Below are 26640 nucleotides of genomic sequence, written 5' to 3'. Positions count from 1 at the left end.
GAAATCTTAGAACGACCTGTGGATCCTGGGGATGACAGTTTTAAATATGAATTACTTGGTTTTGATTCCCCCATGTCTCTGTGCCTGTCTCTCTCCCTCCTTTAGCCCGTTCCTCTCTGTCCTCCTCCTTTTCCCTCCCCTCCCCCTTATATTGAACCCTGTGCTTACCACCAAACTACATCTCCAGCCATTTTACTTTAGAGACAGAATCTTACCAGGTTGCCCAGGATGGCTTGTAAATTGGGGTCTCTTTTCCTCAGCCTTTGGAAATAGTGTAGTTGGAATTGCTGATGTATACTTAATTAATCTTTGAAAGAGGATGCTGGTTCAAATCAGATTAAAAGTACCTTTTCAAAACAATAATTAAATTTCATTTGGATTGGGCTTCAAGTTCAGCTTCAGAAAGCAAGAAAAATGTTCTTGTTTTCATGAAACACCAATCTAGCCAAATAGTTTTAGTATTGAATTTTGTTTAGTTCAAATGTACTTGTAATTTAAATAGGAAAACTTTTAAAATGTAAATATCTAAGTAGAAGAAAATACAGAATCCTGATAATTTAAACATTACAAATTTGCTTGTAATTATGCACATGTTGTAACATATTCCTGGTTTAAGTCTAAAATTTTACATTGGGAAACTACTGACTTACAAGATAGAGAAATAGGAATTACTAGATCTAAAAGAAAAATATCTTTGTTAGGTGATTGAAGCAGTGAAGGAAATTTAAACAGTGATGCAGGCATTTTGTGGGATGTAATCAGTCACCAGTTGCATTTTTTCCTATGAAAAAGCTTCATCTGTGTTCATATCACAGTTTTGATCATCTTTATAGTTTGTGGCAGTCTTTCAAGAAGGAAAGTATAAGGATGGGCAGACTAGCACTTGTAAGGCCCAGAGAATTTTTGTAAACATAGTATTTGGGGGTTGGGGGTGAGGGGGTAGTTCATTGATGGAGCACTTGGCTTAATAATTGTAAGATTCTCAGGCATGAAAAACAAACCAAAAACAACTACACATTCGGAGTCCAAAGACATCCTGACATTTTAAAGCTGGGAAGGATCTTAAACTTAGTCTTATCTTTTATAAGTTCATTTATGGTAGATATGGAGGTACAGGTTGGAAATTGATGGTTTCAGGAATGGTAGATAAGTTGGCTCTTGTGCAGAAATCTATCTATACAGTAGCAAGTAAGGACACTTTTGGGCCTGATCTTCTCCAAGGAGAACTCTGTCATTTCTGACAGTTTGTCTAATGTGGCTGGCTACCTTCTGATGTAAGTAGACTTTATTTTTAACTATTTTGTTGCTTGAAATGTCAACCTCAAGGTATTTTTAATTTTTCTTCCAAATGAGAATAAATTTAAACCAAAGACAGTAGGTTCCCCTAGGTTTATAGTAGTTTCCATTGGCATTTTTCAACAGCTCAGTCTAGATCTAGGAAGAGTTCCGTGCATATTTGCATAAAAGTTTCCACTGTTCGTGTTTTACACAATATCAGTAATTTAATTCTTGTTATAATGGTGGTTAATTTTCCCCATTTCTTTATAGATCTGTAGGTCATTTACTCTTAGGTAATGTGAAAAAAATTCTAAGATGAAGATAAAGTGAGAAAGCCCCACCTAATATCTTCTGAATACCTGTTTGGATTCTCTACCATCACTAGACCAATACTTAGAAAATTATGTTGATGCCCGGTACCGGAGAAAAACCAAAAAAAAAAAAAAAAAAAAAAAAAAAAAAAAAAGAAAATTATGTTGATGTTCTGTACAGTTTGTAGTTTTACAGAGTAGAATAACCTTACATAATATTTGAGGGGTGATTAGTTGACAGATACCTAAAAACTGATCTTTTATAAATTGAGTAAAAAAAAAAATGAAGAGTGCCAGATAATGAGTATTAAGTACCAGGACAAAAGTTTTATGTCAAAATGTGGCAAGTACCAAATTCCACAATTCAAAATAGTTGGGTACCAAGGTATGGTTGTGCCTGTATCCTGATAGTAAAAATATACATAGAAAGGATAATATGCATCTGAAATTTTAAAAATGCTATAAAGAGAAATACTTTGATAGGGTAGAATATATGTACTTACATATATTTGTATACCTAAACTGAAAGTTTCATGAAAAAATTGTATTACCTGTGATACAACATAGTATTTTTCTGTTCAGTTTTTTTTTTTTTTTTTTTCTTTTTGGTCTTTTTGAGACATGGTCTTGCTGTGCGGTTCAGGCTGGCCTTGAGCTCACTTTGTAGCCCAGGCTGGCCTCGAACTTGCAACGATCCTCCTGCCTCAGCCTCCCGAGTGCTGGGATTACAGGCATGTGCCACCATGCCCGGCTGTTTTGTTTTATTTTTAAAAATGCTAGTTGTGATTATAACCAGTAATACTGATTTAATGGGTTGTGACCTATGCAGTTTTAGCATAACTGATATTAATTCTTGGTATAATTTGGTTTTCAACAACCTTTAATCCTTTTAAATCCACCACTTCACTGGATGCTGGGATACAAAGATAAGTAAGACATTACCTAGTCTTTAAGAAACCATACTGTGGTACGAAGAGAAAGACAAAGAAACTAAAGTGCTTAACTTCTGCAACAGAGGCATGCCCATTTTAAGATAGAAAGTACCACATTGTTATCGAGCAGGAAGATGAAAATTTCTTCTAGGTTCATATATTAAATAATTCACAGTTCTTCTAATTACAGGTGTACCTTCATATGAGATCTATTTCTGTGTTTCCCTATCCCCCCTTTATAGATCTAAAATGTACACTACCAAGTTGCCTACAAGAGATTGTGAATTTCTGACTTATTGGCCAAAATTTTTTTAAAATACTAATTATAGTAAAAATTTTAAAAAATTAAACGTCAAAATGAGTAGTACTACCTTTTAAAATATACCACAGTGAGTAACTTTAATGTCATTATCTGGGAAATATTTATTGCTCTTTAAACTTTTTCTCTCTGACTTATTAAGAGAGGTAAAGTCAGGTAGAAATATTATGTTAACGTTTGTCTTGGACTGTTGACTATTTGCACAGGTGGTGAAAATTAAAAACAAATCACAAATTTTTAAATAATGGAATAAAAGATGGGCACTAATTATCTGACATTGAAAATGATTTTAATTTTTATTGTAGTTTGGGAATATTTTGAATATTGATTTTTGATCTTATGGTTAAGTCACTCAAAATAACACTGACTCAGAAAATTAGAAGTCTGGGAGTTGTGGGTATAGATTGGTGGTAAAGTGCTCACCTGTTATGTTTGAGGCCCTGGGTTTGATCTTCAAAAAAGAAAAAAAATTACATTTTATCTAAGAACCGTAAAGGAAAACATGCTGTTCCTATAGAATTTAGTTTCCACAGGCTGCACAATTGTAACAGGTTTTTCCTGTGAGTGATAGACTACTACATCAGGCTGAAGAACCTAATGCTTGAGTGGATGTGGTGGTTGCCTTAGAATGATTTTTGCTGTTAGCATGAAGAATGTTTTCCTTGTAGTTCTTGTGCAGCAGGCCATGGAGTAAAGCACATTTTTATAATAAAGGTGATGAATTTAATCTTAAACTGGCAGCCAAATGGAAATTGCAGACCTTGATACTGGGAGAAAATTGCCTATAAAGCAACTCTTGAGAGAACAGGCTTTAAATTTATCCACCCATTTCGACATTGAGGAGAACATAGGAATCATAGGATATTTTGCTTGGCCTGCTTAGTTCAGATGAATGACACTTGAATATTCTATTTAAAAGCCAAAGATAGTTGCTTTAAAGTTGCTTAAGCTTTATACATAAAGACTTTATTTAGCTCATACATTTTTGCATTTTACTAAATATTTAAAATATTGCTGTCTTTTATATATCAACACATAGTATATCTAATGAATTGAATTTATTACATTTTGAGTAGTATGCTGTCTTTGTTTTGCCCCGTATATGAGAAGCTATAATCATAATTATAAACCAAGAATTCTGTCTTGTAACACTCTATTGATAGAATGTCATCTGTCCTTAGTATTTTATGTTACATTTAAATAGTTTATAAGTTTTAAACACAGGATATTGCAGTTTATAGTTTGGGAAATCTAGACTCTCATTTTTTTAAAATAATAAATGGCTAGCACTTATTATTTTTAGGGAATAACCTAAACATTGACCCACGTGTAGTATTTAGAGTGTTTAATCCTGCATCCAGGTACATTGTAGCATTTACAAAAGTTTAAAATTCTCCTCCACCCCTGCCAGTGCTATACATAATCATAAGATATCAACTCTGGGTTAACAGAATTACTTGTGGCTATTGGAAAGTGAGACCTATCTGGTAGTGTTTAAAATGTGAAATGTATAAAATAACATTTTTATTGTATTTATTAAGACTGAGGGTTCCAGCACTTGGGAGGCTGAGGCAGGAGGATTGTTGCAAGTTTGAAATAAGTTGGGCTGCATAATGAGTTGAAGGTCAGCTTGAACTACCTAGCAAGATTCTGTGTCAACCTCCCTTGAGCCCCTGTTCCAGGATTATGGGTTCCAAAAAAAAATGAAGATTACTTCTGGAAGGCTATTAGATTTTGCTTGAATACACAAACCTTATTGACTTGATTATATTTTCTGAATAGCACAGTACAGGGTGTAATAAGAGTGTGGTTGTGATAAGTTTTTATTCTCTTTAAATTTAGATTTAGAGAAAAGTTTAGTTTTAAAGCAAATGTGGGAAGTCTGGTTTGATTAATTGATGACTGAGAAAGCAAGACTGAAAAGAAGGAAAGATGTTTTATAACATCTCTGTGGATGCAGGAAGCAGTTTATTGAAGCTATGGACTTGAGACAAAGGCAGGAAAATCAAGGAGAAATAAGAGTATTACCTTTTTTATTTTTTGATTATACTAAAAACCAATAATTGGATTTTTGTCACTTAAAGTAATTTCATTTAAATTAAGTGCTAGATTTAATTGTTATTACAGCTATGCAAAAAGAGACCTTAACTTGTAATGTTCAGGATGCATTTGGGTGTTTGTTACTGTCAGACACTCGCATTGAAAGTAAAGTTGTAAAAGACACCAGCACCTTCATTCCATTATCAGTGATACAGGTACTTGGTTCGCTGTTTCATTTGACTTAGTAAGGAAGCTAGGCAAGTTCAAAACTCAAGAGATAGAGTCTACTTCATGCTAAGCCTTTGTGAGACAAATGTGTTAGTACTAGTAGTACTCTTGATCCAGGGAATCAATATTTGGAAACCTTTATTTTTAAGTAAAAATTTATGGAATTTACATCCAAGATGAAGCTATAGTAAGGTGTATAATTTGCATACATTTGTATATAAATTTAATGATGTAAGTATTGTGCGTAGATATAGTAGTAGTACTAAAAATGTACTCTTTATAGCTGGCTGTAAATTTAGCATATTGATTATTAAAGTGTAATTACCTGAGTATAATTACTTGTTGAGAAGCTGATGCTAAATTCATTTTCTGTATGTGTTGGTGATGGCAGTTTATTATTTGAAAAGGTTTTCATTGTGATATGCCAAATCCAATCCAAAACACAACTGTTACTATGATAAACATAGCCATAGTTTAGTTCATGACTGTCAGAGTCAGTGAATCATTTGTTTCAAAAGCCTTTTGTCCCCTCCTCGAGTTAACTTGAGATTATAGTATTGTCAGGATTCTGTAAGATGAGGAAGGTGATCACAGTAATGCAGATTCAAATTGGCAGTATGAAAAGGTGATACTTTTTGGTAGTTCTATTTGCTTTTGTTAGACAACTTTTAAGGTTTTGAATTACTGTTTTGCAAATATACCTTATAAGGCTATACAAATATGTATTATAAAGTTATAAAGTATGCATTATAAGATAGAATGTTCTTCTCTCCAAAGCCCTCCTTTCCCCAAATTCATTTGGGGTTAAAATAATTTAACATTCCAGAAGACTGGTTAAAGTCAGCTCCTTGAGCAAAAACTCTGACCTTTTAAAAAGACTGTTGTAGAAAAAGTGCTATAGAGACCATTTGCCCCAAGTGTTTGAGAGTCATTTGTAATAAACTGTGGGATTTCTAGTTTAGTAATTTGTAAGATTTTCTGGACATAGTAATATCTGAGGAGGAGTTTAGTAAAAAGTGAGTTGGAAAAATTTATATTTATGTTCTCATTACATTGTACCTTCACTTTCCTCTTTATGATCACTTACTTGCAAAGAGCATTTGGTGTAAGTATGTTTTCTAGTTGTTTTTTAATCCCTGTAGAATCGGGGAAAAGTCCAGTTTCAGACTTCAGATATCAAGTATTAACCAGATCAGCACATACATGAATGCAGAAATCCAAAATGCTCGAAAATCCAAAGCTTTGAGGGCTGATAAGATGCCATAATTGAAGAAATACTTGATTCATGTGATGGATCACAATTAAAATGTACACTAAAAAATTATATGAAATTACCTTTACACTATGTGTGTAAAGTACATGTAAAACAAATTAATTTCATCTTTAAACTTGGATTCCATCTTTAGTATAATTTGTGTTTATGCAAATATTCCACAATCTGAAGATAGTCAAAATTTCTGCTCCGTATCATATTTAGCAGGGTATATTCTACCTGTGTTTTTAGAGCTGTCAGAATGTAGTCATTTCCAGAAAGCATTTTATATATATATCTATGTATCTATATCAATATCTATATCTATCTCACTGTTTTATAAATTTTTTGAAAGTAAAATTTTACCTAACTTTTGAACTGATAGTGTAATTGTATTTCTCTTCTGTTGTCCTTTCTAACATGTGTATTATATTACATTATCTTTAGTTATTGTAATTACAGCTTTAAGAAAACCTGTTGACTAAACAGATTGTTTGATTTGACAGTGTCATTCTTTTTCTCCCCTTTGTTGTCTATGAAATTATCCAACTAAATATAGTAGAGCTGGTTGTGCTAGTCTTCTGCTTAGTTTTTAGGAAGTGTGCTTGGCTTAAAATTGTTATTAAAAAGATTTTTCTTTAACTCATATCAGAGATTTATCTCAGTGACTGGATTTAACTAATTTTTGCAGTTTCATTGAGATGGTGGTAGTAGATTGTTGTTTAAAATAATTTTTTAAGAAGATTTTGTTTTGTACCAGTAATTTCCCACTTTCCTGTACAAAGACAGGTCTCAGTGAAGACAGAACTTTGTTCTTAGGAATTCAGTTCATTTTGTACTTTATACTGTAAAAACTTCATATTGGTTTCAAGGAACAAATAACTTGACAACTTGCATAGCTAAACTTTATTATGGTACTCTAAAATACATAATTTTTTTATTGGCCTGTCTTTGAGACATTTATGAATAAACAATAAATTACCTTGAGCAAGAAAAATAGAACTGCTTGCCTAGATAATCATAACCATTACTTAAAATACTAGTCCAGTGCAAAGATGAGATCAGGAATCAGAAAGTAAGGTTTGAAAAAGGTACCTAAAAGTGAGAGTTGCGTTTTCAGTTTTGGTTTTTCTTAGTGTAGCAACCAAATGAAGTCCTAGCGCTCTGGCTATCTCTTTTTAGAGATTCTTAGTCTTGTGCTCAAGTCAGGGTGTTTGTATTCCAGAACAATAAGCCACACCTATCCTCTCTGTCCCTCTAATGTTCCTATGTAGAAGCTAGTTCTTACCTCTGGAAGAGCTGTGATGACAGTCCATATATGCTTGCTAGTGTTTCCCCAGCACAGTACCTGATACCATAAAAATACAGGGCTTATTTAGTCAGTAATAGCAGATTCTTGAGCATCTGTTTTGTTCCAGGCACTCTAAAAATATTTGTTGAAAAGAACTTATTTTACCCAGTTCAGAAGTTCAGCTCTAGAATAATCTCCCATGTTCTTAGGGTAAGCATGGACTGTGAGACACTCAGATGACTCTGAAGGATACAATTAGTTTGATAGAGCTTACATGAGATTCTCTCATCTTTCATTCCAGGTTTAATTTCAGTACTATTATATTGTTCTTTTTTGTTTCATTAATACTGTACATATACATTTTTCCTTATTTTCCTCTTTAACTCCAGTTCTACTTTCTTCCATCATTTTTTGTCTCTTATCTGTCATTATTGCTTTCCCCACTGTTACGGCCACTTGCTTCAGGAGCAGCCACATTTATTTCTGAAAATGTGCTAGTAATCCTGGATATGGTCTAAGTTTGAGTTTTGAATTTTACTTAGGAATTATGTGATTTTAGGTAAAATAAATTACTCTCCCTAACTCAATTGCCTAACTACAAAATGAAGATAAGAATACTACTTACCTGTAAAGAAATCTGCCTTGCTTCATTATAATAATAAAAGCCATTACCTCTAAGAGAGACTTCTTAGGGATACTGTGTGTGGAAAGAAATTGGACGTCATACCTCTGAATTGTGAATTTCAGAGATGTCCCACCTGTCTTAATTGTGTGCCAGTAGTACCACCACCACTGAACTCTTTCAAGTAGCTTCGTGTTATGACCTGTTGGTCCATCTCTAGGAAGAGTTTGGCAAACAGTAGAATAAGTATGGAAAGAGCTGGATAATGTAATTACAAAGGACAATGCTTTTTAAGTTGATCTTACAGAGGTGCCTCCTGGTGCAGTGTCTGGGCGCTTGCTTGTATGGGGGCTTCTTTAGACATTCCTACTTTGTAAAGCTCAATCTGAAGCATGAAGAAATCCAGAATAGGAGCTCTTACTGAATCTGAGTTGAGTTTTCCATTTGAGGAGTCAGTTTTCTCTGGAAGTTGATTCTAAGAATGTCCATCTCTTAACCCATGTCAACCCCATGATTATGGCATTTAACAAATACCTTTAGTATTGAATAACCTCCTTAGATTATCTTTTAGGATGATTATAAGGAATAAAAATTTAGTAAAGGGTATAATTACTACTTTACATTCTGAAATACGTTGTAGCACTTCAACAGACCATTGTGGGGTACTCTGTTTCAACCCTTATTTTTGTTTCCTTCTCATGGCAAAAATGGGGATTGTAGAAAATTGAGAACATCTCTATATTTGTATACTATTCTATCTGGGGCTTTGGTCGGAGTCAGGTATGTTGTTAGTACAGAGTACATATTTGTTAAATGCATACTGTACCATTGTTATTAAGACATCTGAAAAAAATACTTTGTTCAGGCCAGTTCTATTTTATTGTTTGTACTTTTAGGAAATGAAAAATATTTTATTATATCCTTAACATGCTAAACTAACATGCTAACTAAATAGTATAGGAATGATTATGACTTTGCTGGCTGTATATGTAGAGATTCCAAAGAAAAGCATGAAGAATGTACCATTATAATCTCTATTGTAGTACTGATAAGGGGCAACCTTTTCCTTATAGATTAGGTTCTTTGTAAGAGTAGTCTTAGATACCTGCAGTTTATCTTTTCACCTGATCTGAGGTACACCAGAGGAATTTAGCATTGATATAAAGAACTTGTTTTAATTTTAAAATTTTAGAATTTTAATTTCTAGTATGCTAAGTATCAATAGAATTCTCATGAGTGCAAAGTCCTCCAAATAAAACTTAAAAGTGGGAGTCCTGAGACCCAAATTACTGGAAACAGCTCCATTATACACTTTACCGGGAACCGAACTCACGACCTTGCGCTTGCCAGGCAGGCACTTTTGCCGCTGAGCTAAATCCCCAGCCCCTCATTATACACTTTTGAACAGAGGAGTGACTGTTACCTGGATTTCAGCAGGCTGACTCTGGAAAAAAGAGAACAGATTGATAGGAGCACTGATGGGAAAAGGGAGGACAGATAGGTTATTTTGAGTTGGTGAGTAGGTAAGAAATAATTGTGGCTAGAACTTGGGTGGTAGTGGTGGAGGTGATAATTGAAATTCTGTATATATTATGAAAGTTGACTGCATAGCATTTGCAAGTGAATGGGACATAACTGAAAATGAAGTTGCCATTTTCTGAGATCAGAGGAAAAAGTTGTGAGAAAAGTTCCAGAGTTTGGTTTTCAATGTGTCAGGTTAGTTTGTTGAGAAAGCAATTGGATGTAAGTGTTTTGGAGCCAAATGGTTGAAAAAGGAGTTAATGTATGTTTGGAGCTGAGGGTAGAATGTTGGACTGGAATGTCCTTTACCAGAGTTCTTGTTAGGTTGCGCTAGTGAATTTTTATATCATTTGCTCCCATTTTAATAAATTTATGTGATCTAAAAAAGAGGGCTGTATTTGGCATTTTAAATCTTATATCAAAATTGCTTTCAAAGAATGTTGTTATGTCAGTAGAGTATACACATTTGGAGGCAGTAAAACAGTAGTACGTGTAGGTCTGCTGATAGCATTAGTTTTTCTGAATCTAAATCTTTGTAAAATAAATCAACTAGAGAGGATCGTATTGTTTAACATTAAAATAATGCTTTATGTTCCTATTACTTTGACATTTGAAAGGACTGTATAATATATTGCTCTTGTTACAAAAGAGGAACTAAGATATTTTTGTTGAAGTTTTATTTTCCCTTCTGATTCAGTCTTGATGGTGGGAGTAAAGAAACTTTTGTATTGTTGTATATAATTGTTTATTATTATTTAAAAAAATCCTCTTTAGCTTTTCTGTACTGTGAAAAATTTTTCTTACATGTGGGCTGCTGTTACCTGTAAATGTTACTTGGCCGTCACTTTTTATAGAATTAAGGGATCCTCACATAAAGGTGTCTTAAGATTTTTCTTCATTCAGTTTAGATGGAATTTGGAATACAATTGAACAGGAAAATTAAAATATTAAAGAAATTTTTACTTGGGAAAAGCATCTACTTGTCTCTCCTGTAGAAGCATAAATGAAAAGTTTTTAGAAGGCCAGTTTCATTTTTACTCCGTTTATGAACGCGTGCCCCAAGATTGAACGCAGTGTCTTATGTGGTACATTCCAAGCTCCTTTTTAAATTTTGAGACAGGGTTTTGCTAAATTGCCCATGAAGGGCTCAAGCTTTTAAAATTCCCCTGCATCAGCTTCCCAGAGTGCTGGAATCATAGGTGTGTGCCACTGCTTATAATTCCAAATTCCTTTGAAAGCCCTGAGGGACTTGGAATTTGGAAAAGGTAAAATACACAGGGACTAACCTAAATACAACTGTAGGAACCTGTTTATATGAGGATTTAGTGTTTCACAAGGATATCATTTAAAGTAAATCTTACTGTCCAGTAGTTGAGGACACTTAGATGCATAATTCTGAAAGGAGTGAGGTGGAATCATATGTGATTCTCTGTAAGTCATCGAATTTTGAAGCCCTTGCCTATAGGTTATCAGTTCAGTATGAGTTGAGAATGGAGTTCTCTGTAAAGGGACAGGAAATACATAGAATTAATTGGTTATGTTTTAGCCCACATGGAAGCCTTAAATCTTATCTGATCTAACCTACTCATTTTACACGTGAGGAAACTGAGACCCAGAAGGTTAATTTTGAAGGCACACAGTTGTGTAGGAAGCAGTAGCAAGATACAGTTGCGTAGACTCAAGGCCTTTGCTTTATCTTCTTTCACTGACAAAAGATTTACTTTTCACAGAAAGATCATTGTCTATGGGTTGTAACTTTTGTCCACATTCCAGCAGTTCTAAAGAGCATGTGTTTCCTAACAGCATCTATTAAAGAAAATGTAATTGAAACGTATAAATCTGTGAAGCTTTTGTAAGGAAAGTCATCTCTATTTGAGATTATTGCATCCTGGGATATTTTCTACTTTTAGAGAATAATAATTGATTTATTACGCATTCACATTTAAGAAAAAACTTTATATTTTGGGTGACTAGTACAAAGTGCTTATTTTAAAAATAAGTATTTATATAATTAATTTAACTTGCTATTACTTAAATTATAGAACTGATTATTTTGAATAATTTTGATTTTCTTGGTAAACAAGCATTTTTTTTTAAGAGACTAGTGAAATAAGATATTTTCATAGCTTTAATTCTTTCCCACAGCTATTCCTCTCTCTTGCATTGATAACTTCAGAGGCCAAAGCAAACACTTTGAAGTTATTGTAGATTTATAGGAAAGTTAAAAAATACAGAGGTTGATATTAACTCATATAACCATAATACTGTTAGGGGAACTAGAAAATTAACATTGGTACAGTACTGTTAATCTGCAAGTCTTATTTAAATTTTACCAGTTTTCCTATTCATGTACTTTCTTTGATCCAGGATCTAACTCAGAATTCCATATTGTGCATGACCGTGATCTTAGTTTCCTGTAATGCATGATTGTAATCTTTCATGACTTTGACACTTTTGAAAAGTACTAGTTATTTTGAAAAAAATTCTTCAATTTGAGTTTGATTTCTTATGAATGAATTGAGGTTATGCATTTTTGGCATGAAGATTACTGCCATGGAAAGTACTGCCATGCACATTGCAGGGCATCAGACTAAACAGTATGTTTTAACTTAACCATATGGTGAAGGTATTGTCTGCCAGATTTCTCCACTATATAGCTTCTATTTTTTTCTCCCCATGTAATCAATAATATCTTAGGAAGAGATACACCGAAACTATGAATATCCTAGATCTCATAGTTTTGATGACAGATTTATTGAATTTTGCCTGCAGTAGTTACGATTGTGGTGGTTTTCTAACAGTAATTTTCTGAGTCCATCTTCTACATTTATTAATTTGAATTTCATAAGGAAGATGTCTTTTCATGGATTAAAATCTATTATTATTATTTCTAATGAGTTAAAACTTAAATAAAAAAGTTTATACCTTAAATATAAAAAAAAGCCTTATAAGAATACATTGTTTAATCTCTCATCTTTATGTCTTGGATGTTAATTTCCATTGCTGTGAGTTTACTGTAAAGTAGTGATTAATACACATTGCAGGGTTCTCAGGTGTTACTCATTAATCTGGATTCTGATGATATGTGTTGGTTTACTGTTAATTCGTTACCAAATGTTTTTAACTAGCTTCCCCATCATTTTAAGTTTTAATATAATGATATTATACAGAGATTAGGACTGATTTCCCTTGAGTATTCTAAGGAACTAAGTGACCAGAAGGCAACATTTTTATTAAATTAATGTTTGACATTTGACATGTGTAAAACTAACCAAGTCTAAAAGTATCTGACTTGGTAAATTGAAAGAAAATTCAATACAATTTCATTGTCTATGCCAGTGAAAAAATTGGTTTTTATTTATTTTAGAAAAATCATCTCCCTGCTTAGTTCTTTGCTAATGGGCTGTTTTACTTTCTGTGTATATCAGTGTTATTTGTTCAGTTTTACCACTTTCAAGAGCCTAGATCTGGAGTTAAAACTGTGTTCTGTTAGAATGGAATGAAGGAGAGGGAGGGCTGCAAACACTTGTAGTTGCTATTAAAAAATAGCACAACAAATAGTATATGTTGCACAACAAGTATGACAGCATGGCCAGTCATAAATCCAAAGTTGGTTTATTCCATTTTCTTACTTTTTGTTCTCTAGTTACGATTTCTTAGGATGAATTTTAAGAGCTTATTTTAGGAAGTAGTCAAAGTCGGATGGAGCCAGATGTGGTGGGACATGCCTATCTGATCCCAGCTACTAACGAGGCAGAGGAACGAGGAGCTTAGGTTGGTGATGTAGCTCATTGGTAGATGGCCCCTGGCTTCAGTCAGCAGTACCACACACACACAGCTAAAATGTTAGTTGGACTAGCTGTGACCGTAAACCAGTTTCCAATTTTTAGATAAGCCTTTGATTTACATCTAAAGAGTTGGGAGTCAACATCTTAATTCTTATTTATATAATAACATAAAGTTTACTGTTTTTATTTAGGGAATCCAATGTTTCATGCAGCATTTTGACTTATTTTTCTCTCCTAATATCATTATTTTCTGATAAGTGACAGTTGCAAAACAAGTGAGAACTGAATATCTTTTATAAAGCCATCTCCCTGAGATGATTGCTAATTGCTGTTTTGTCTTTTTTTGACTTCTGCCTGTCTGTACATAAGTATAATTTGGATCATAGACAGACATTCTGTTTTGTAACCCATGAAAGAGCTTTTCTGGGAGTGTGTAACTTGCAGTTAAATATCTTCCATCATACTGAGCTGCTGCTGAGAATTTTCTATCAGGGAAATACAATTAGCATTGCTATATAGGATCTTTGCTAATTCATGCTTTTGTGTGTGAAATTTATCCACAGTTTTGCCCAGTTGTTAATTTTGGCAGTTTAAAGTGGGGTTCAGATGTTGAATTTAATTTTGTAGTTTGTGCTTATATACTTATAATTTAGAAGTAGAGTATGAATTAACCCTCCAAATAAGGACCCATCTAGAGTATTACTGGTGGTTTTTCTTTCTTGCTAGGATGAAAGCATTCAGTTCTTTTGAAATTAAATCAGATTTATTTAGCTCTTAGAGTGAACAGAACGTATTCTACTAAGTCGTCGTACATTCTGCAGTAACTTGCTTTTTCTTTCTGTGCTTCATGGATGTAGTTTCTTTAAGTGGGCACAGTGATGTTGATACTCCATTGGTTTTTCTTTACTCACAATAGCTTTAACCTTTCCCTGTAGCGAGTAAACTTGAATTAAAGGGTTTTTTTCACAGAAGGGATGGCTGTGAACCCAGGTGCATGAGGACACCTAACAACAGCTTCTCGCAGCTGTTCTTCAGTATTGATAGGCTCTTCATGTCATTGTTTTGATGTAATACATATCATGTAAGTAAAAACAATTTAAGAACTGAAATAGTGAGATCTCACCTTACTTTCTTGTGTTAGTGTGTTACTTTTATGGCTAACAAGAGGTGAATTCAGATGTTGAGGACGTTGCATCCATTTAAACTTACTTCGGAATAGTGAAAACGATCATTTTAACTTCCCCTATAAAATGTATACTGTGCATAATAAAGCATATGTGAATTTATAAATAATCTTTTTTTTTTTTCAAGTTAGATTCTTGACTCAGAAAATAGCCCTAAAGAATCAATTAATGGCTAATGTTAAATTTTAAAAAGAGACCATCACAAACAAATGAAATTATAACCTATTCATTCCTTTTTGTATTTTGGCTACAGCTGTATTGCAAAGATAATGTAATTCTTTTATGGATTTCATTGTAGTGCACACAAAAACATAGATGGATGCCCAAATATCTCTGTCTTTAACAACAGTGTAACCAGTGAAACAATTGGAATGTACTACCACAGCACTGATTATAAGATGTGTTCATATGAAACTTTTTCCCAGTGTTTTAAAAGTCTTAAAGATCCTGAAACTAATTTGTTTTCATATCATGTGTTTGATTGAGTTGGTAAATATCTGTTTTCATATCATGTGTTTGATTGAGTTAGTAAATATTTTTCATACTTTGTTTCTTGCTTTAAATTTGTTGAAAAATGACTTAAGTCAGAAATTAAAATAGAACTATATTTCTTTACCTAGTCTTTAAACATTGCAATATTGCATTTTTACACTACCTTTGCTGCCTATTCTTTTGGGAAAGGATTGCTTGACTTTATAATTTATGTTTCTCTGCCTCTATTTTTCTCTTCTGATACTGTCCTTGATTCTTATATTCTAGTTTAACATGGAGTAATTGGTCTGGTAGTTAATATATTAATTGTGTAAATTGTAAGGGAGCAGAAGATGAACTGCATATCAGTAGTTCAGATACAGTAGAACCAATGGTGGTAATGGAAAAGCCAAAGGCAAAAATGAACTGTGGTTTATGAGACAAAAAATGATTTTAAACTATTCAGTTCAATCCATAGTTGGATAAATTACAAGGAAGGAACATAGCTTAAGTTTAACAGTGTAGTAATAGCAAGTCACAAAGAACACAGTGGTATGGTGGCACTGTACCCCTTTCCCCCAGGAGCAGAGTTAACTGACAATTGTGCTTTAGTTTAGGAAAGAAAAAAAAAAAAATCAAGATAATTAAAGTAGAAAAAGAAGAGATTGAAAGCAGTATAACTGAATCAAGTTTTCAGTCCTGAACCCAAGTATTTTTCTGTGTACTGAAATTTTAAAAAGTGGTCACTGAATATTTATTTAATCAAGAAAACATGGAAAATAGGAAAACGCCATTAAATATATAAAGATGAATATTCCTACAAGCTGAAAAATGTTCTGAATTTGATGGCATTATCTGAAGATTCCAGAGTGCATGGTTTAGGAGGGAGCTGGAGTCAGTGTAGTTTGAGATTTCATGATATGTTCACTAATTGTATGCCAGTGTTTTTGTATTTATGCTATTGCAGTTAGAGAGTTAGATTCTTGACTCAGAAAATAGCCCTAAAGAATGTCAGCTGATTAACATCAGCCTGAAGGGATATATGCAGAATTTTAAATCATCTTCTGGAGTCTAAATGAACAGTTCTGGAGATAAGGACTATTGAAGACTTGTTTTACTACCTGCATCAAAATATTAGCAGTGTATTGTGCTTGCTAAGGAAGTAAAGGTATTCTTACACTGTGCAGAAGGTGGAGAGTTGGAAATGGACAGCCTTAGTTCACATTCTCACCCACTGTGCTGTGGAGTGCCTTATGAGTTTTACACTTGACAAGGGACATACAGACAAATTGGAGTGTGTCTATATGAGTAGGAAGGTATAAAAACATGTTTGTATAGTTTAGAGGACACTTCTTTTTTTTTTGAGACAGGGTCTCCCTATGCAGTTCAGGCTGGCCTTGAGCTCACTTTGTAGCGCAGGCTGGTCTCAAACTTGCAACGATCCTCCTGCCTCAGCCTCCTGAGTGCTAGGATTACAGGTATGTGCCACCATGCCCAGCTGTATGTGTGTTTTTTTTTTTTTTTTTTTTTTTTTGTGTGTTTTTTTTTTTTTTTTTTAGTTTAGAGGACACTTAAATTATATGATAGAACTTTCCAAGTGCATGTGAGGCTATTGCATGGAGCCAGTGGATAAAATTTTAGTATTGAAGATTATGAATCAATTAAATGAATATGTAATGTTTAAGAACTTCAGAGACATTACAACAAATTATCTTGATAGTGGGGATGATATTTAGATAGGAGATGATAATTGCACAGGTAACATCCCCAGTTTGGGAGTTACAGTATGAAAAGTTCTGTACTGATGATTGTGAACTTACATGTGTGTGAACCACTGCTGCAGGTTGATAAAGGCTTTATAGAGATACAATATGTGATACAACAAAAATATACACCGTATAGTAAGGGAATACGCCCTTGTTTGATAAGTGAATGCCTGTGAACCCACAACTTTCAAGACAACGAGAGCATTCCCCACATGTATTGTGTTTCTCTAATAGCTGTGCTATAATTATATTAACATGGTAGGATAATATTAACAGAAGCTGATTGCTAGTACTTAGGTAATAGAAAGTTTTGAACCTGGGGTGATGGGGGAAAATCATAACTGGGATTCTTGCATACTAAGATTGGAGAGCACTGGGTTTGAGTCATTCAGTAAGTGAGTTTTAATTAAATGAGGTACAGACATAGATTAAATAGGAGATTTGTCTGAAATCACAGAACTGATAGATCTGAAACCAGACCTCTGAGGGAGTGTTGTAACATCCCAGAAATTGCCAGTGATTTACTTGGTAGAAAGCTGCTGTTCATAAAGGTAGTAGTCCTCAGCTGGTTAGATTCAATATGAACTAGATTGTAAGTTCGTTGAGGATTGCTACTACGTCATCTTTTCATTCCCATCAGTACTATCTTATACATAATTTGTGACTTGTTATCAATGTGTGACATATCTGAGAAACTGAAAACATCATAGTAGAAGCACTTCTTCAATCTCCCTTATTAGACAAAGGTGTTTGAGAGCTGGAACCATAACTTATTTAGCACCAGTCCTCCAGAATCTAGCCCATTTCTCTCTTCCTTTACCCAGCAATCTGTTCAGTTCACCAAATAACTTATTATCTACTGTGTTCCAAGGACTGTTATGGGAACTGTGGACAAAGTGGGTTATAGAAACCCATGGAACTTTTAATTCTAAAATGAATACACAGATGTTTGTAAGTTAAGTGGTAATTGCATTGCTTCAATTTACTGGGTGTATGTATATATGAAGTCACTAGTTTTATGTATTTATGTATATTTTAACTGTCATTTGAACTTTTATCATTTATAATTATTCTGTTTTTCTAAGTTTGGCAAATTTGTTTACCTGGAAGGTATGTCCCCACCTTGATCTCCTTAACGTTACTGTGATTACTTATAATAATAAATTGTTCAATATTGAATTATTTTTGCAGTTCTGGGTATAAATTCCTCTGTTATAATGCATTTTTCTCCATATGCTGGTGGATTTTATTTATTTTTCATGTATACTTACAAATTTAATCTATGTTTGTTATAAACAATTATTGCCAGTCTTTATATTGCTGCTATGTTAAGAATTGAATAGTTTCTAAACAGATTTAACTGATAATACCAAAAATGCTTGACCTGGACTAAAAGATGTATGTGTAATTTTAATTGTATTTTTCTAATGTCTTTTGGTTAAGTTAAATATTAGTTTGGGGATTATTAGGGAAAATTTCATAATAAAGTTAGAAGGATAAAATGCACTTTAAAAATAATAAAACCCAAGATCTTCCATTTTGACTTTTACTGATTTTTATTGGCTGTTTAAGCACAAACATTTGGTAGAGTTTGATGAGCAAATTATTATTTAAGAAATAAAATGTAACAAGATGAACTTTGCTGTCAGTAAAGCGGAAACCGTACAGGTTTTAAAATGGTTAAGATTTTATACTTGGTTCATAACACCTTTGATCAAGCTTTTTTCTGGGTTGGATGTTATTTAACTGAAACTGATTTAAATAAGCAGTTAGGAAAGTTAAAGTGTATATTCATATTTGATAGTTCCTTAATATCAAAAACTTGAAATTCCACTTTGGAAGACATAAAAAATACACTTTAAAGAATTTTTTTAATTTTGCAGAGGTAAGCCTTTTTCCCAAGAAGGACAAATCTTTAGGATGAAGATAAATTAGATAAGTATCCAGCTAATCTTAATGCAGTTAGGGCAACTCTTCCTAGACCGTATGTTCCAATGGGAACCATCCTCTGGTACATAGAAACTTAATAATTCTTGAAGCCTAAATTCATTTTCTTTATAGGACTTGATTCATTAAAATCCTCCTTTTTAAAAGAAGTATACTTAAGATCATTGATCTTGGGTATCTGTACTTTCTTGTGTTAGATACATTAATCCAGTATAATTTGATTTCCATTTCTATCTTTCTCTTGAAACTTCTTTGATCACCAGTAAAGTTTGTGATCAAATCCAAGGTCCCATCTTTAGCTCTTTACCATATTTCTGTAATATTTGACACTGTTGATTACCTTAGCTTCTATGACTTCTCTAGTTCTGTATACCTCCATTTCTTGGTTTAGATCTTGTTTTCCTTACCTTTTGATTGTTGCTTTTTTTAAGGGTTCATTCAGATCTTCCTTCTTTTACCTTCCCTAAGACTCCTCTTCTGTTTTTTTTTTTTTACCACACTATTTATTTATCAAATTTCTGCTAACCTTGCAATCTGTTGTCTGTTGGATATTTCTGCATATTCTGAAGATAGCCGAAATACACGACAAAGTGGTCCCGTTTAAATCTCATTCAGACATGCTATTTTTCAAGTAAGAGGAGCCTTTAGTGTACATTTAACAGGTATTCTTATGGTAGCTGGCTGAAAGCTATCGCTTGGAATGACTGGCCTTATTTAAGCATGGAAAAATTAGATTAAAAAAAAGTCCATGTTATACTGTTTAAGAGTTAAGGTTCTGAAGTTAATTTTAATAAGCTGTGTTATTTGTTTGTTATAAATGTGATTTGTGGTGGAAATTAAGGCTGTCATTAAATGTGGGCTTAATCTAGAGACTAGTTCAGGAATGGAGTTTTAACACTCACTCTAGCTTTAACACTTCATTGATGACATTTTCCCCTGTCCTCTTTTTTTTTAATTTATTTTTTAATTTTTTTTGGACTGGCAAGAATATATTTTTTGTCTAACACATTTAAAATTTTTACTTTTAACAGAAATTAGCAGAGTACGGAAAGACATGTACAATGACACATTAAATGGCAGTACAGAGAAAAGGAGTGCAGAATTGCCTGATGCTGTGGGACCTATTGTTCAGTTACAAGAGAAACTTTATGTGCCTGTAAAAGAATACCCAGATGTAAGTATATTTTGTTGTTTATTCAACTTTGTTCTCCTGCCTCACATACTGTGTGGATAAATTTGGTGGTAAATATTTAAGTGGTGTCAGCTGCAGTAAAAAGTTCACATGAGGAACTGAAAACGTGAGTAATTTGATACAGGATGATTATTTCCCTAAGTGTATTTCCATTTGATGCTCTCTGTCACTTTTGGAAATGCTTATGGTAAAAACTGTTTTCAATTTCAAAATGAGGGCAGGAATTGTGGAAAGAACTTCGGCGTGGATGTTAAAAAGCACACCGTTCACCTCTGCTTGCCTTTAATCTGACTTAAGAGAAGCCACAGTTTGGGCCATATCATCCTTTTTGTAATGTAAGGATGTTGGACCATTATTTTCTTTCCGCTCTAAAATTTCCATAAAAATACTATTTCTGATCTAACCTCCACATCTTAGTTCATTACTCAACTATTCTCTCTAAGCATCTTACTATAAATATTTTCCTTGTCCTATACCAGTTGATTTCTGAATAAATCTGGACTCTTTGCCCTTGTTATAAAATCCTTTATGGTGTGATGGTCCATTTTGTTTCTCTGACTTCATCTTAAGTAATTGTCCCTCTTCTTTACTGTGGTACATTGTAGTCACATTGGCCTTCTTTTGGCTTTTGGAACAAGTCAAGTCTATTCCAAGCCTCAAAACCTTTTGTGTTAGCTGTACCCTGGTCTTTCCTGGCTGACTTCTTCTTGTCCTTAAGAATTGAGCATAAATGTCACTTCAGTGAAACATCCCTAATCATTTTATGTAAAAGTCATCTGGTTACTTATTGTTTCACACAAGTCTCTTTTTTTCCCTCTGTAATAGCATTTATTATCTAGCATTTTTCCTATTTAATATTCTGTATTTCCCCAGGAGAACATAAGGTACATAAAGTAAGAACCTTTTCTTTATTATTCAATGCTGTAACCCCCTTGTTATTGACATATAGTAGGCTTCCAGGACCTATTCAATATAAGTAAAAGTGGCTTTTTGTGAGGTTTGGAGTTTTCTGATCATAAATGAAAGAAGTTAAAAATGACAAGCAGGTCTGGTGATGCATGGCTGTAATCCCAGCATTCAGGGGGTTGAAGTTAGAGGGTTGTTGCAAGTTTGAGGCCAGCCTGGGCTACATAATTGAAGGCCATCCTGAGTTACATAGTAAGATCCTGTCTCAGAAAGAAAGAGAAAAAAGATTGCTTAATGAGTTCAAGGCCATCCTCAATTACATAGTAAGACCCTGTCTCAAAAAGAAAGAAAGAAAGAAAGAAAGAAAGAAAGAAAAAGAAAGAAAGAAAGAAAGAAAGAAAGAAAGAAAGAAAGAAAGAAAGAAAGAAAAAAGATTACTTATATGGACAAGTCTGCAGATGGGGAGTATGTGTCTTAAATTGAATTAATGGGAAGGAAGTTTTGCTATTTCACATTTTCTCTTTCCAATACAGATGTCTTTAAAGCTTACATATTTATTATATTTTTATACATATTTTTAGTTTGCCAATGTAGAATCACTTTTGGATATACTTCTGGTAGGCAAATGAAAAATTTGCTGGAAGATTATTGGGCACTGGTTGATTCTTGGCTTCTCTGAGAATTTAAGCAGCAAGATTTTATGGCCCTTGTTGTAGACCCTTGGTGTCAGCATATCTTGGTATCAATCAGTGCCTCCTAGACTTTATCTTTAATTTTCAGATTTTTGAAGGGTATGTTTTGGGCTAATGTGCTGTCACTATGGAGGCAAGTCAGGTTCCCTGCCATAAGTGATATGGGACCACTGTAGCCTAATCCTTGTTCTTCAAATTATTTATAGAGATAGGAACTTGTGATTGGAGCAACTGTCCCAGTTGGAATCTATACTAGTTTTTCAGTGTCTCCTACCCATCTGCTTACAAGCAGTAGTCATTAACATGAACTATGCAAAATCATGAAACCTCTATATGATATAATCTAGTTCAGCCTGGTTCCATCGCTTAAAAGGAAAATCCCACTCAAGCAAGAGTGTTTATATTATCTTATTTAAAAAACATTTTATAGTCTTCTAAACGAGGACCTCATTCTAGAGGATACCCCTTTCATCCTGTTCCTTTTCTTCCTTTACTAGTTGCGACTTATTAATTTCTTGAACTATTTTTCTGACAGTGTTGGAGTGAAACATTGTTTTCTCAAAGTTAATGTGTAAATGTTCAAGCCCCGTCCTATACTAGTTAAGTCAGAAACTTGGGGCTGAGATTCCACCTCACTTCTTTGATGCTAAGGATTGAACCTAGGGGCTTGCACATGCTAGGCAAGTGTGCTTAACTGAATTATACCCTCAGTCCTAACCTGCCCTTTTATGTCCTTGTAGGTGATTCTGATATATGCTGAAGTTTGAGAATTTCTACTGTAAATTTGCTTTTATTATCAAAGTGAACTAGACTAACATCTATCTAGGTCAGGGATGGCAAATTTATGGTACATGTGTTGTTCTTTTAAGAGAAAAGGTGTTAATGTATGAGTTTTTTTCTAAACTAAAACTTTAGTATTCAGGTTTAATTGCAATGTTGGCATTTTGTGATAAATAAGTGGGTTTTGGGTTACAGGTTGGGCACTCTCCTGTAAAAGTTTTACCATCACTAATCTAGGTGGCCATGTAAATTACCACCTTGCCAAGCCTTGTTTTAGGAGGTGTATAGAGTGGTAGATTAAATAATGCCCCTGCTCTTATGAAATGGGCATTTCATAGGCAAAAGCAGGCAGTAAGCAAATAAATATATATTTTTAGTTATCAGTACTATGGAGAAACAAAGTATATCTTCTTAAAAATAAAATGAAACTAGGGACTCAGATTTTGGCACTATGGGAAAATATTTATTTTAGAATTTTGAAAATATTGGCTACAAGACACTGAAGCAGGGATGGGTGTTCAGTTTTAAGGGTTATCAGGAAAGGAATCTCTTATAAAATGGTGAGAATGGAGAGACAAGAACAGACAGTTGGGGAGAATGGCATGAAACTTACCTGTGGGAAAAAAATTCTAGGCAAAGTGAAAGCAAATGTAGCCACTCAGGCAGGAGCATTCTTAGGAATTGCGTGATAAGATATGAGATTAGAGAGTTACCAGAGAGGCCTATCTGTAATGTTGATGGGCCCAGTAGAAAGTCTGTATATTCTGAATGAAAGGAGAAACCATTCAAATGTCTTTGAGCCCAGGAATAACATGAGCTCAGTGAGGTTTTGATGGATTCTTTCTGGCTGTTGTGTGGAGAGGTTGGGGCACTGGGGAAGTAGGGAAACTAGAAGAATTAAGAAATACTTGAATCCAGCCACTGGAAGTGTCACGAAGCTACCACTCCAGCATTCTGATACGCTGAGGCAAGAGGATCACAAGTTCAAGCCCAGCCTTTGAGCTAACTGTCTCAAAAGGACGAGGGAGAAATACAGCTCAGTGTAGAGGCCCTGGGTTGAGTCTCCTGGACTCCGGGGGGTAGAGGAGATGGACATAAAATGTTTGAATTCTTCATAGATTTTCAAATTAGAACTGAGGATTTGCTGATGGATGTGGGGTGTGAGAAAGAGTCAGGAGTGACTGAAGGTTTTGCTTAATAAGAACAGTGTAGTTGCCAGCTTCCCAAACAGAAAAGATTTTTTTTTTTATTTGGTTTTTCTCCGGTACCAGGAACCGAACTCAGGACCTTGCGCTTGCCAGGCAGGCGCTTTTGCCGCTGAGCTAAATCCCCAGCCCCCCAAACAGAAAAGATTGAGGCTGAAGCAGGTGTGGGACAGGGAAGCTCAGCAGTTCTGATCCGGAAGTGTGAAGCTGGAAGGCAAATGTTTGGGAGGGTGATGGGCAGGTAGGGTTTGGGGTGACCCTTTTGACATATGAAATGTCTGTTCAGTGAAATGTTATCAATTAGACATTCATTTGTCATTCATACGAGTAGATAAAAAACAATTTTAATCTTTCAGAAAAGTTTTTAGTACTTTAATATTAAATTCCTTTCATAGATTTTAAGTTTAGCAAAACTGAAATCTGCACGTAGTTGCTAAATTTTTCTTTGAGGCTGTTAATGCATACTAAGTGGAACCTATTTTGTGGAATACATGAGGAAGTATATCTTTTTAAAAATAAAATGGAACTAGGGACTCAGATTTTGGCACTATGGGAGAATATTTATTTTAGAATTATGAAAATATTGGCTACATGAAGCAAACATGCACTCCTCTTAGCAGTCTTTTCACCGCTTGTCTAATGCTCACTCTGTATGTTTCCTTTCCTTTCTGTTTGTATGAAAGCTTAATTTTGTGAGTTCATCTAAAACTTCAGATGGGAAATGTAGTGTAATGGTCAAAAGTATGAACTCAGACCCAGACTGTCTAGCTGTTACTTGCTTTGTTGACTTTTGGCCAATTATATTTTCTTCCTGGTTCTCAGTTTCCTTATCTCTGTAATGGAGACACTAAGTTTCTTACAGGGTTATGAAGAATAAATGAGTTAATATATGTAAAGCACTTGAAAAAAATGCCTTGATGCCATATTAAGTGCTGGCATGTTAAGATCTGCAAGGACAGGGATCTCGCACTCTCTTTTCAGTGTTACATTCCTAGGGTTTAGAACAGTATCTGACAGGTAGTAAATGCGCAGTAGATATTTGCTGTTCATATATTATATGGAACCCATTTGTTCAGATACTACTAAATTTTTTTTTTAAAACTTGTGTTTTGCATTTGCACTTGACCACTTATAGAAGTCAGCATTAAGTTGAATGTAATACTTAAATTTTTGTTTTAAAATTACTATCTTTTTTGTGGGGATGGGGATTCAAGGCAGAGTCTTGTACATGCTAAGCAAGTACTGTGCCACTGAGCTACATCTCTAAGATTGAGGTATTTTGGACTTACCTGTGTATAACTCTGGGACTGGTAACAAGAACAAAGCCATGGATTCAGAGTCCAAAAAGACATAACATGCTACGTTGCTTTGCAATGGTTTTGGATTGCTGGCGTAATGTTGTAGGAATGAGAAGCTCATAGGAGAAGCCTTTAAAAGTGTACTAAACACTTACAAAATTCATATTTATTAATTTATATTAAGAAGACAGGTTTTTTATTGCAGTTTTCTGTTTACCAAGCACAATCTGGGAGTGAGAACATGAATCAGTTGATTGAAAGAGAACTATATAGTCAACGTATAGAAGGTGAATTTATCAGTCAGCTGAGCCTAGATTTTGTATCCTGTCTTACCTCTTTATTATCTGAACTTGTCAACCTTGCCACAGTAATGCTGTGTAATAAAACACCCTACAGCTTAGTGGCTTAAAATAATAATTCTTTAATTTTTATAATCATGGATCTGTATGTTTACTGAGGATCTGTTGGTAGAGGCTAAGCTTGGGTTGATCTGGGCTAGCTGTTGGTTGGTTTAGATCTTTTTCCATTTATTTCTGCGAGGCTAAGGCTGAAAGGACAGTGGCTACTTTAAGCATGATCTTTCATAACGGATCATTAGAGTGCCAAAGCCAAGTCAAATTGTATAAAATTGTGTAAGGCCCCTGCTCCTGTGCATTAGCCTAATGATTTTCATTGGGGAGTTTTCTTGACTCATGCGACAGTGACAATATCTAAAAATACTCTTTGCTGACAAAATACGAGAGAGGGGTATGCACTACCGGCAGGTAGTAGGTGGAGGCCAGGGATGGTGCTTACTATCCTCAAATGAAAAGGTCAGCTTACCACAATGAAGACTTGTCTAGCCCAAAATATCAGTACTGCTGAGTTTGAGAAACCCCATATTAGCTGTACCAAGATACTCCATTGACAGTGGGAAGGGGACCAAGATAAAATAGTTACTGCAAAGTATATAGACTGGCTGTGAGTATGTGTCAGTTTTTGGTTCACCTCAAAAGTGTCTGGAAAAAGAAAGATAACAAATGTATGGCATTTGACAGAAGACGCGGTATGATTTTTGTGATAATGAGTCAGGAAAAAAGTCTGTTGTTAAAGCAGCTCACAGTTTTACATAAGAGACAAAAGGCACTGCAAAAAACCATTTAAGACTTTTTTATTTTACAGTGATATAATGACACATGCATGAAGATTAGAGTTAACATTTAAACCATCAAACTGATAATTTGATTAAGTTTTTGAGGACTTGTTTGAATCCATGGAGAACTTTAAAGGTATATGTAGATATAAGTAAATATAAGTAAAAAGTGTTACGTTTCAGATGAATCAGTAATAATTTTGTCATAAATTAGCCTAGTTATTATCTGTTGAGTCAATAGAAATTGTTATAAAACAATCAGATCAGCCAGACTAGAAGATAAAGTCCAAAGATTGGCAAGGTGTAGCTATAATTATCTTGTATATACTCGAATAGATTAGATTGCTAAACTGTGGTTGGGACATGATTTGATGTTTTTAAAATGTAGTGATGGGGCTGGGGATTTAGCTCAGTGGCAAAAGCGCCTGCCTGGCAAGCGCAAGGTCGTGAGTTCGGTTCCTGGTACTGGAGAAAAACCAAAAAAA

General features: G+C 34.2%; 1 protein-coding gene across 1 annotated transcript in view; it reads left to right on the top strand.

Annotated features, from left to right (window-relative positions):
• Positions 1 to 26640, top strand: part of Qki (QKI, KH domain containing, RNA binding) — a 154523-nt gene that overhangs the window by 23781 nt on the left and 104102 nt on the right. Inside the window, exon 8 of the mRNA XM_013517307.1 lies at positions 19982 to 20124. Within this exon, the coding sequence (XP_013372761.1) occupies positions 19982 to 20124 (143 nt within the window). The remainder of the gene's footprint in view (positions 1 to 19981; positions 20125 to 26640) is intronic.

This window comes from Chinchilla lanigera, unplaced genomic scaffold (genome assembly GCF_000276665.1).
Source record: "Chinchilla lanigera isolate Chin_1 unplaced genomic scaffold, ChiLan1.0 scaffold00038, whole genome shotgun sequence".
NCBI lineage: Eukaryota > Metazoa > Chordata > Mammalia > Rodentia > Chinchillidae > Chinchilla > Chinchilla lanigera.
Note: the sequence above shows the minus strand (reverse complement) of the source record. Positions and strands in the feature narration are given on the sequence as shown.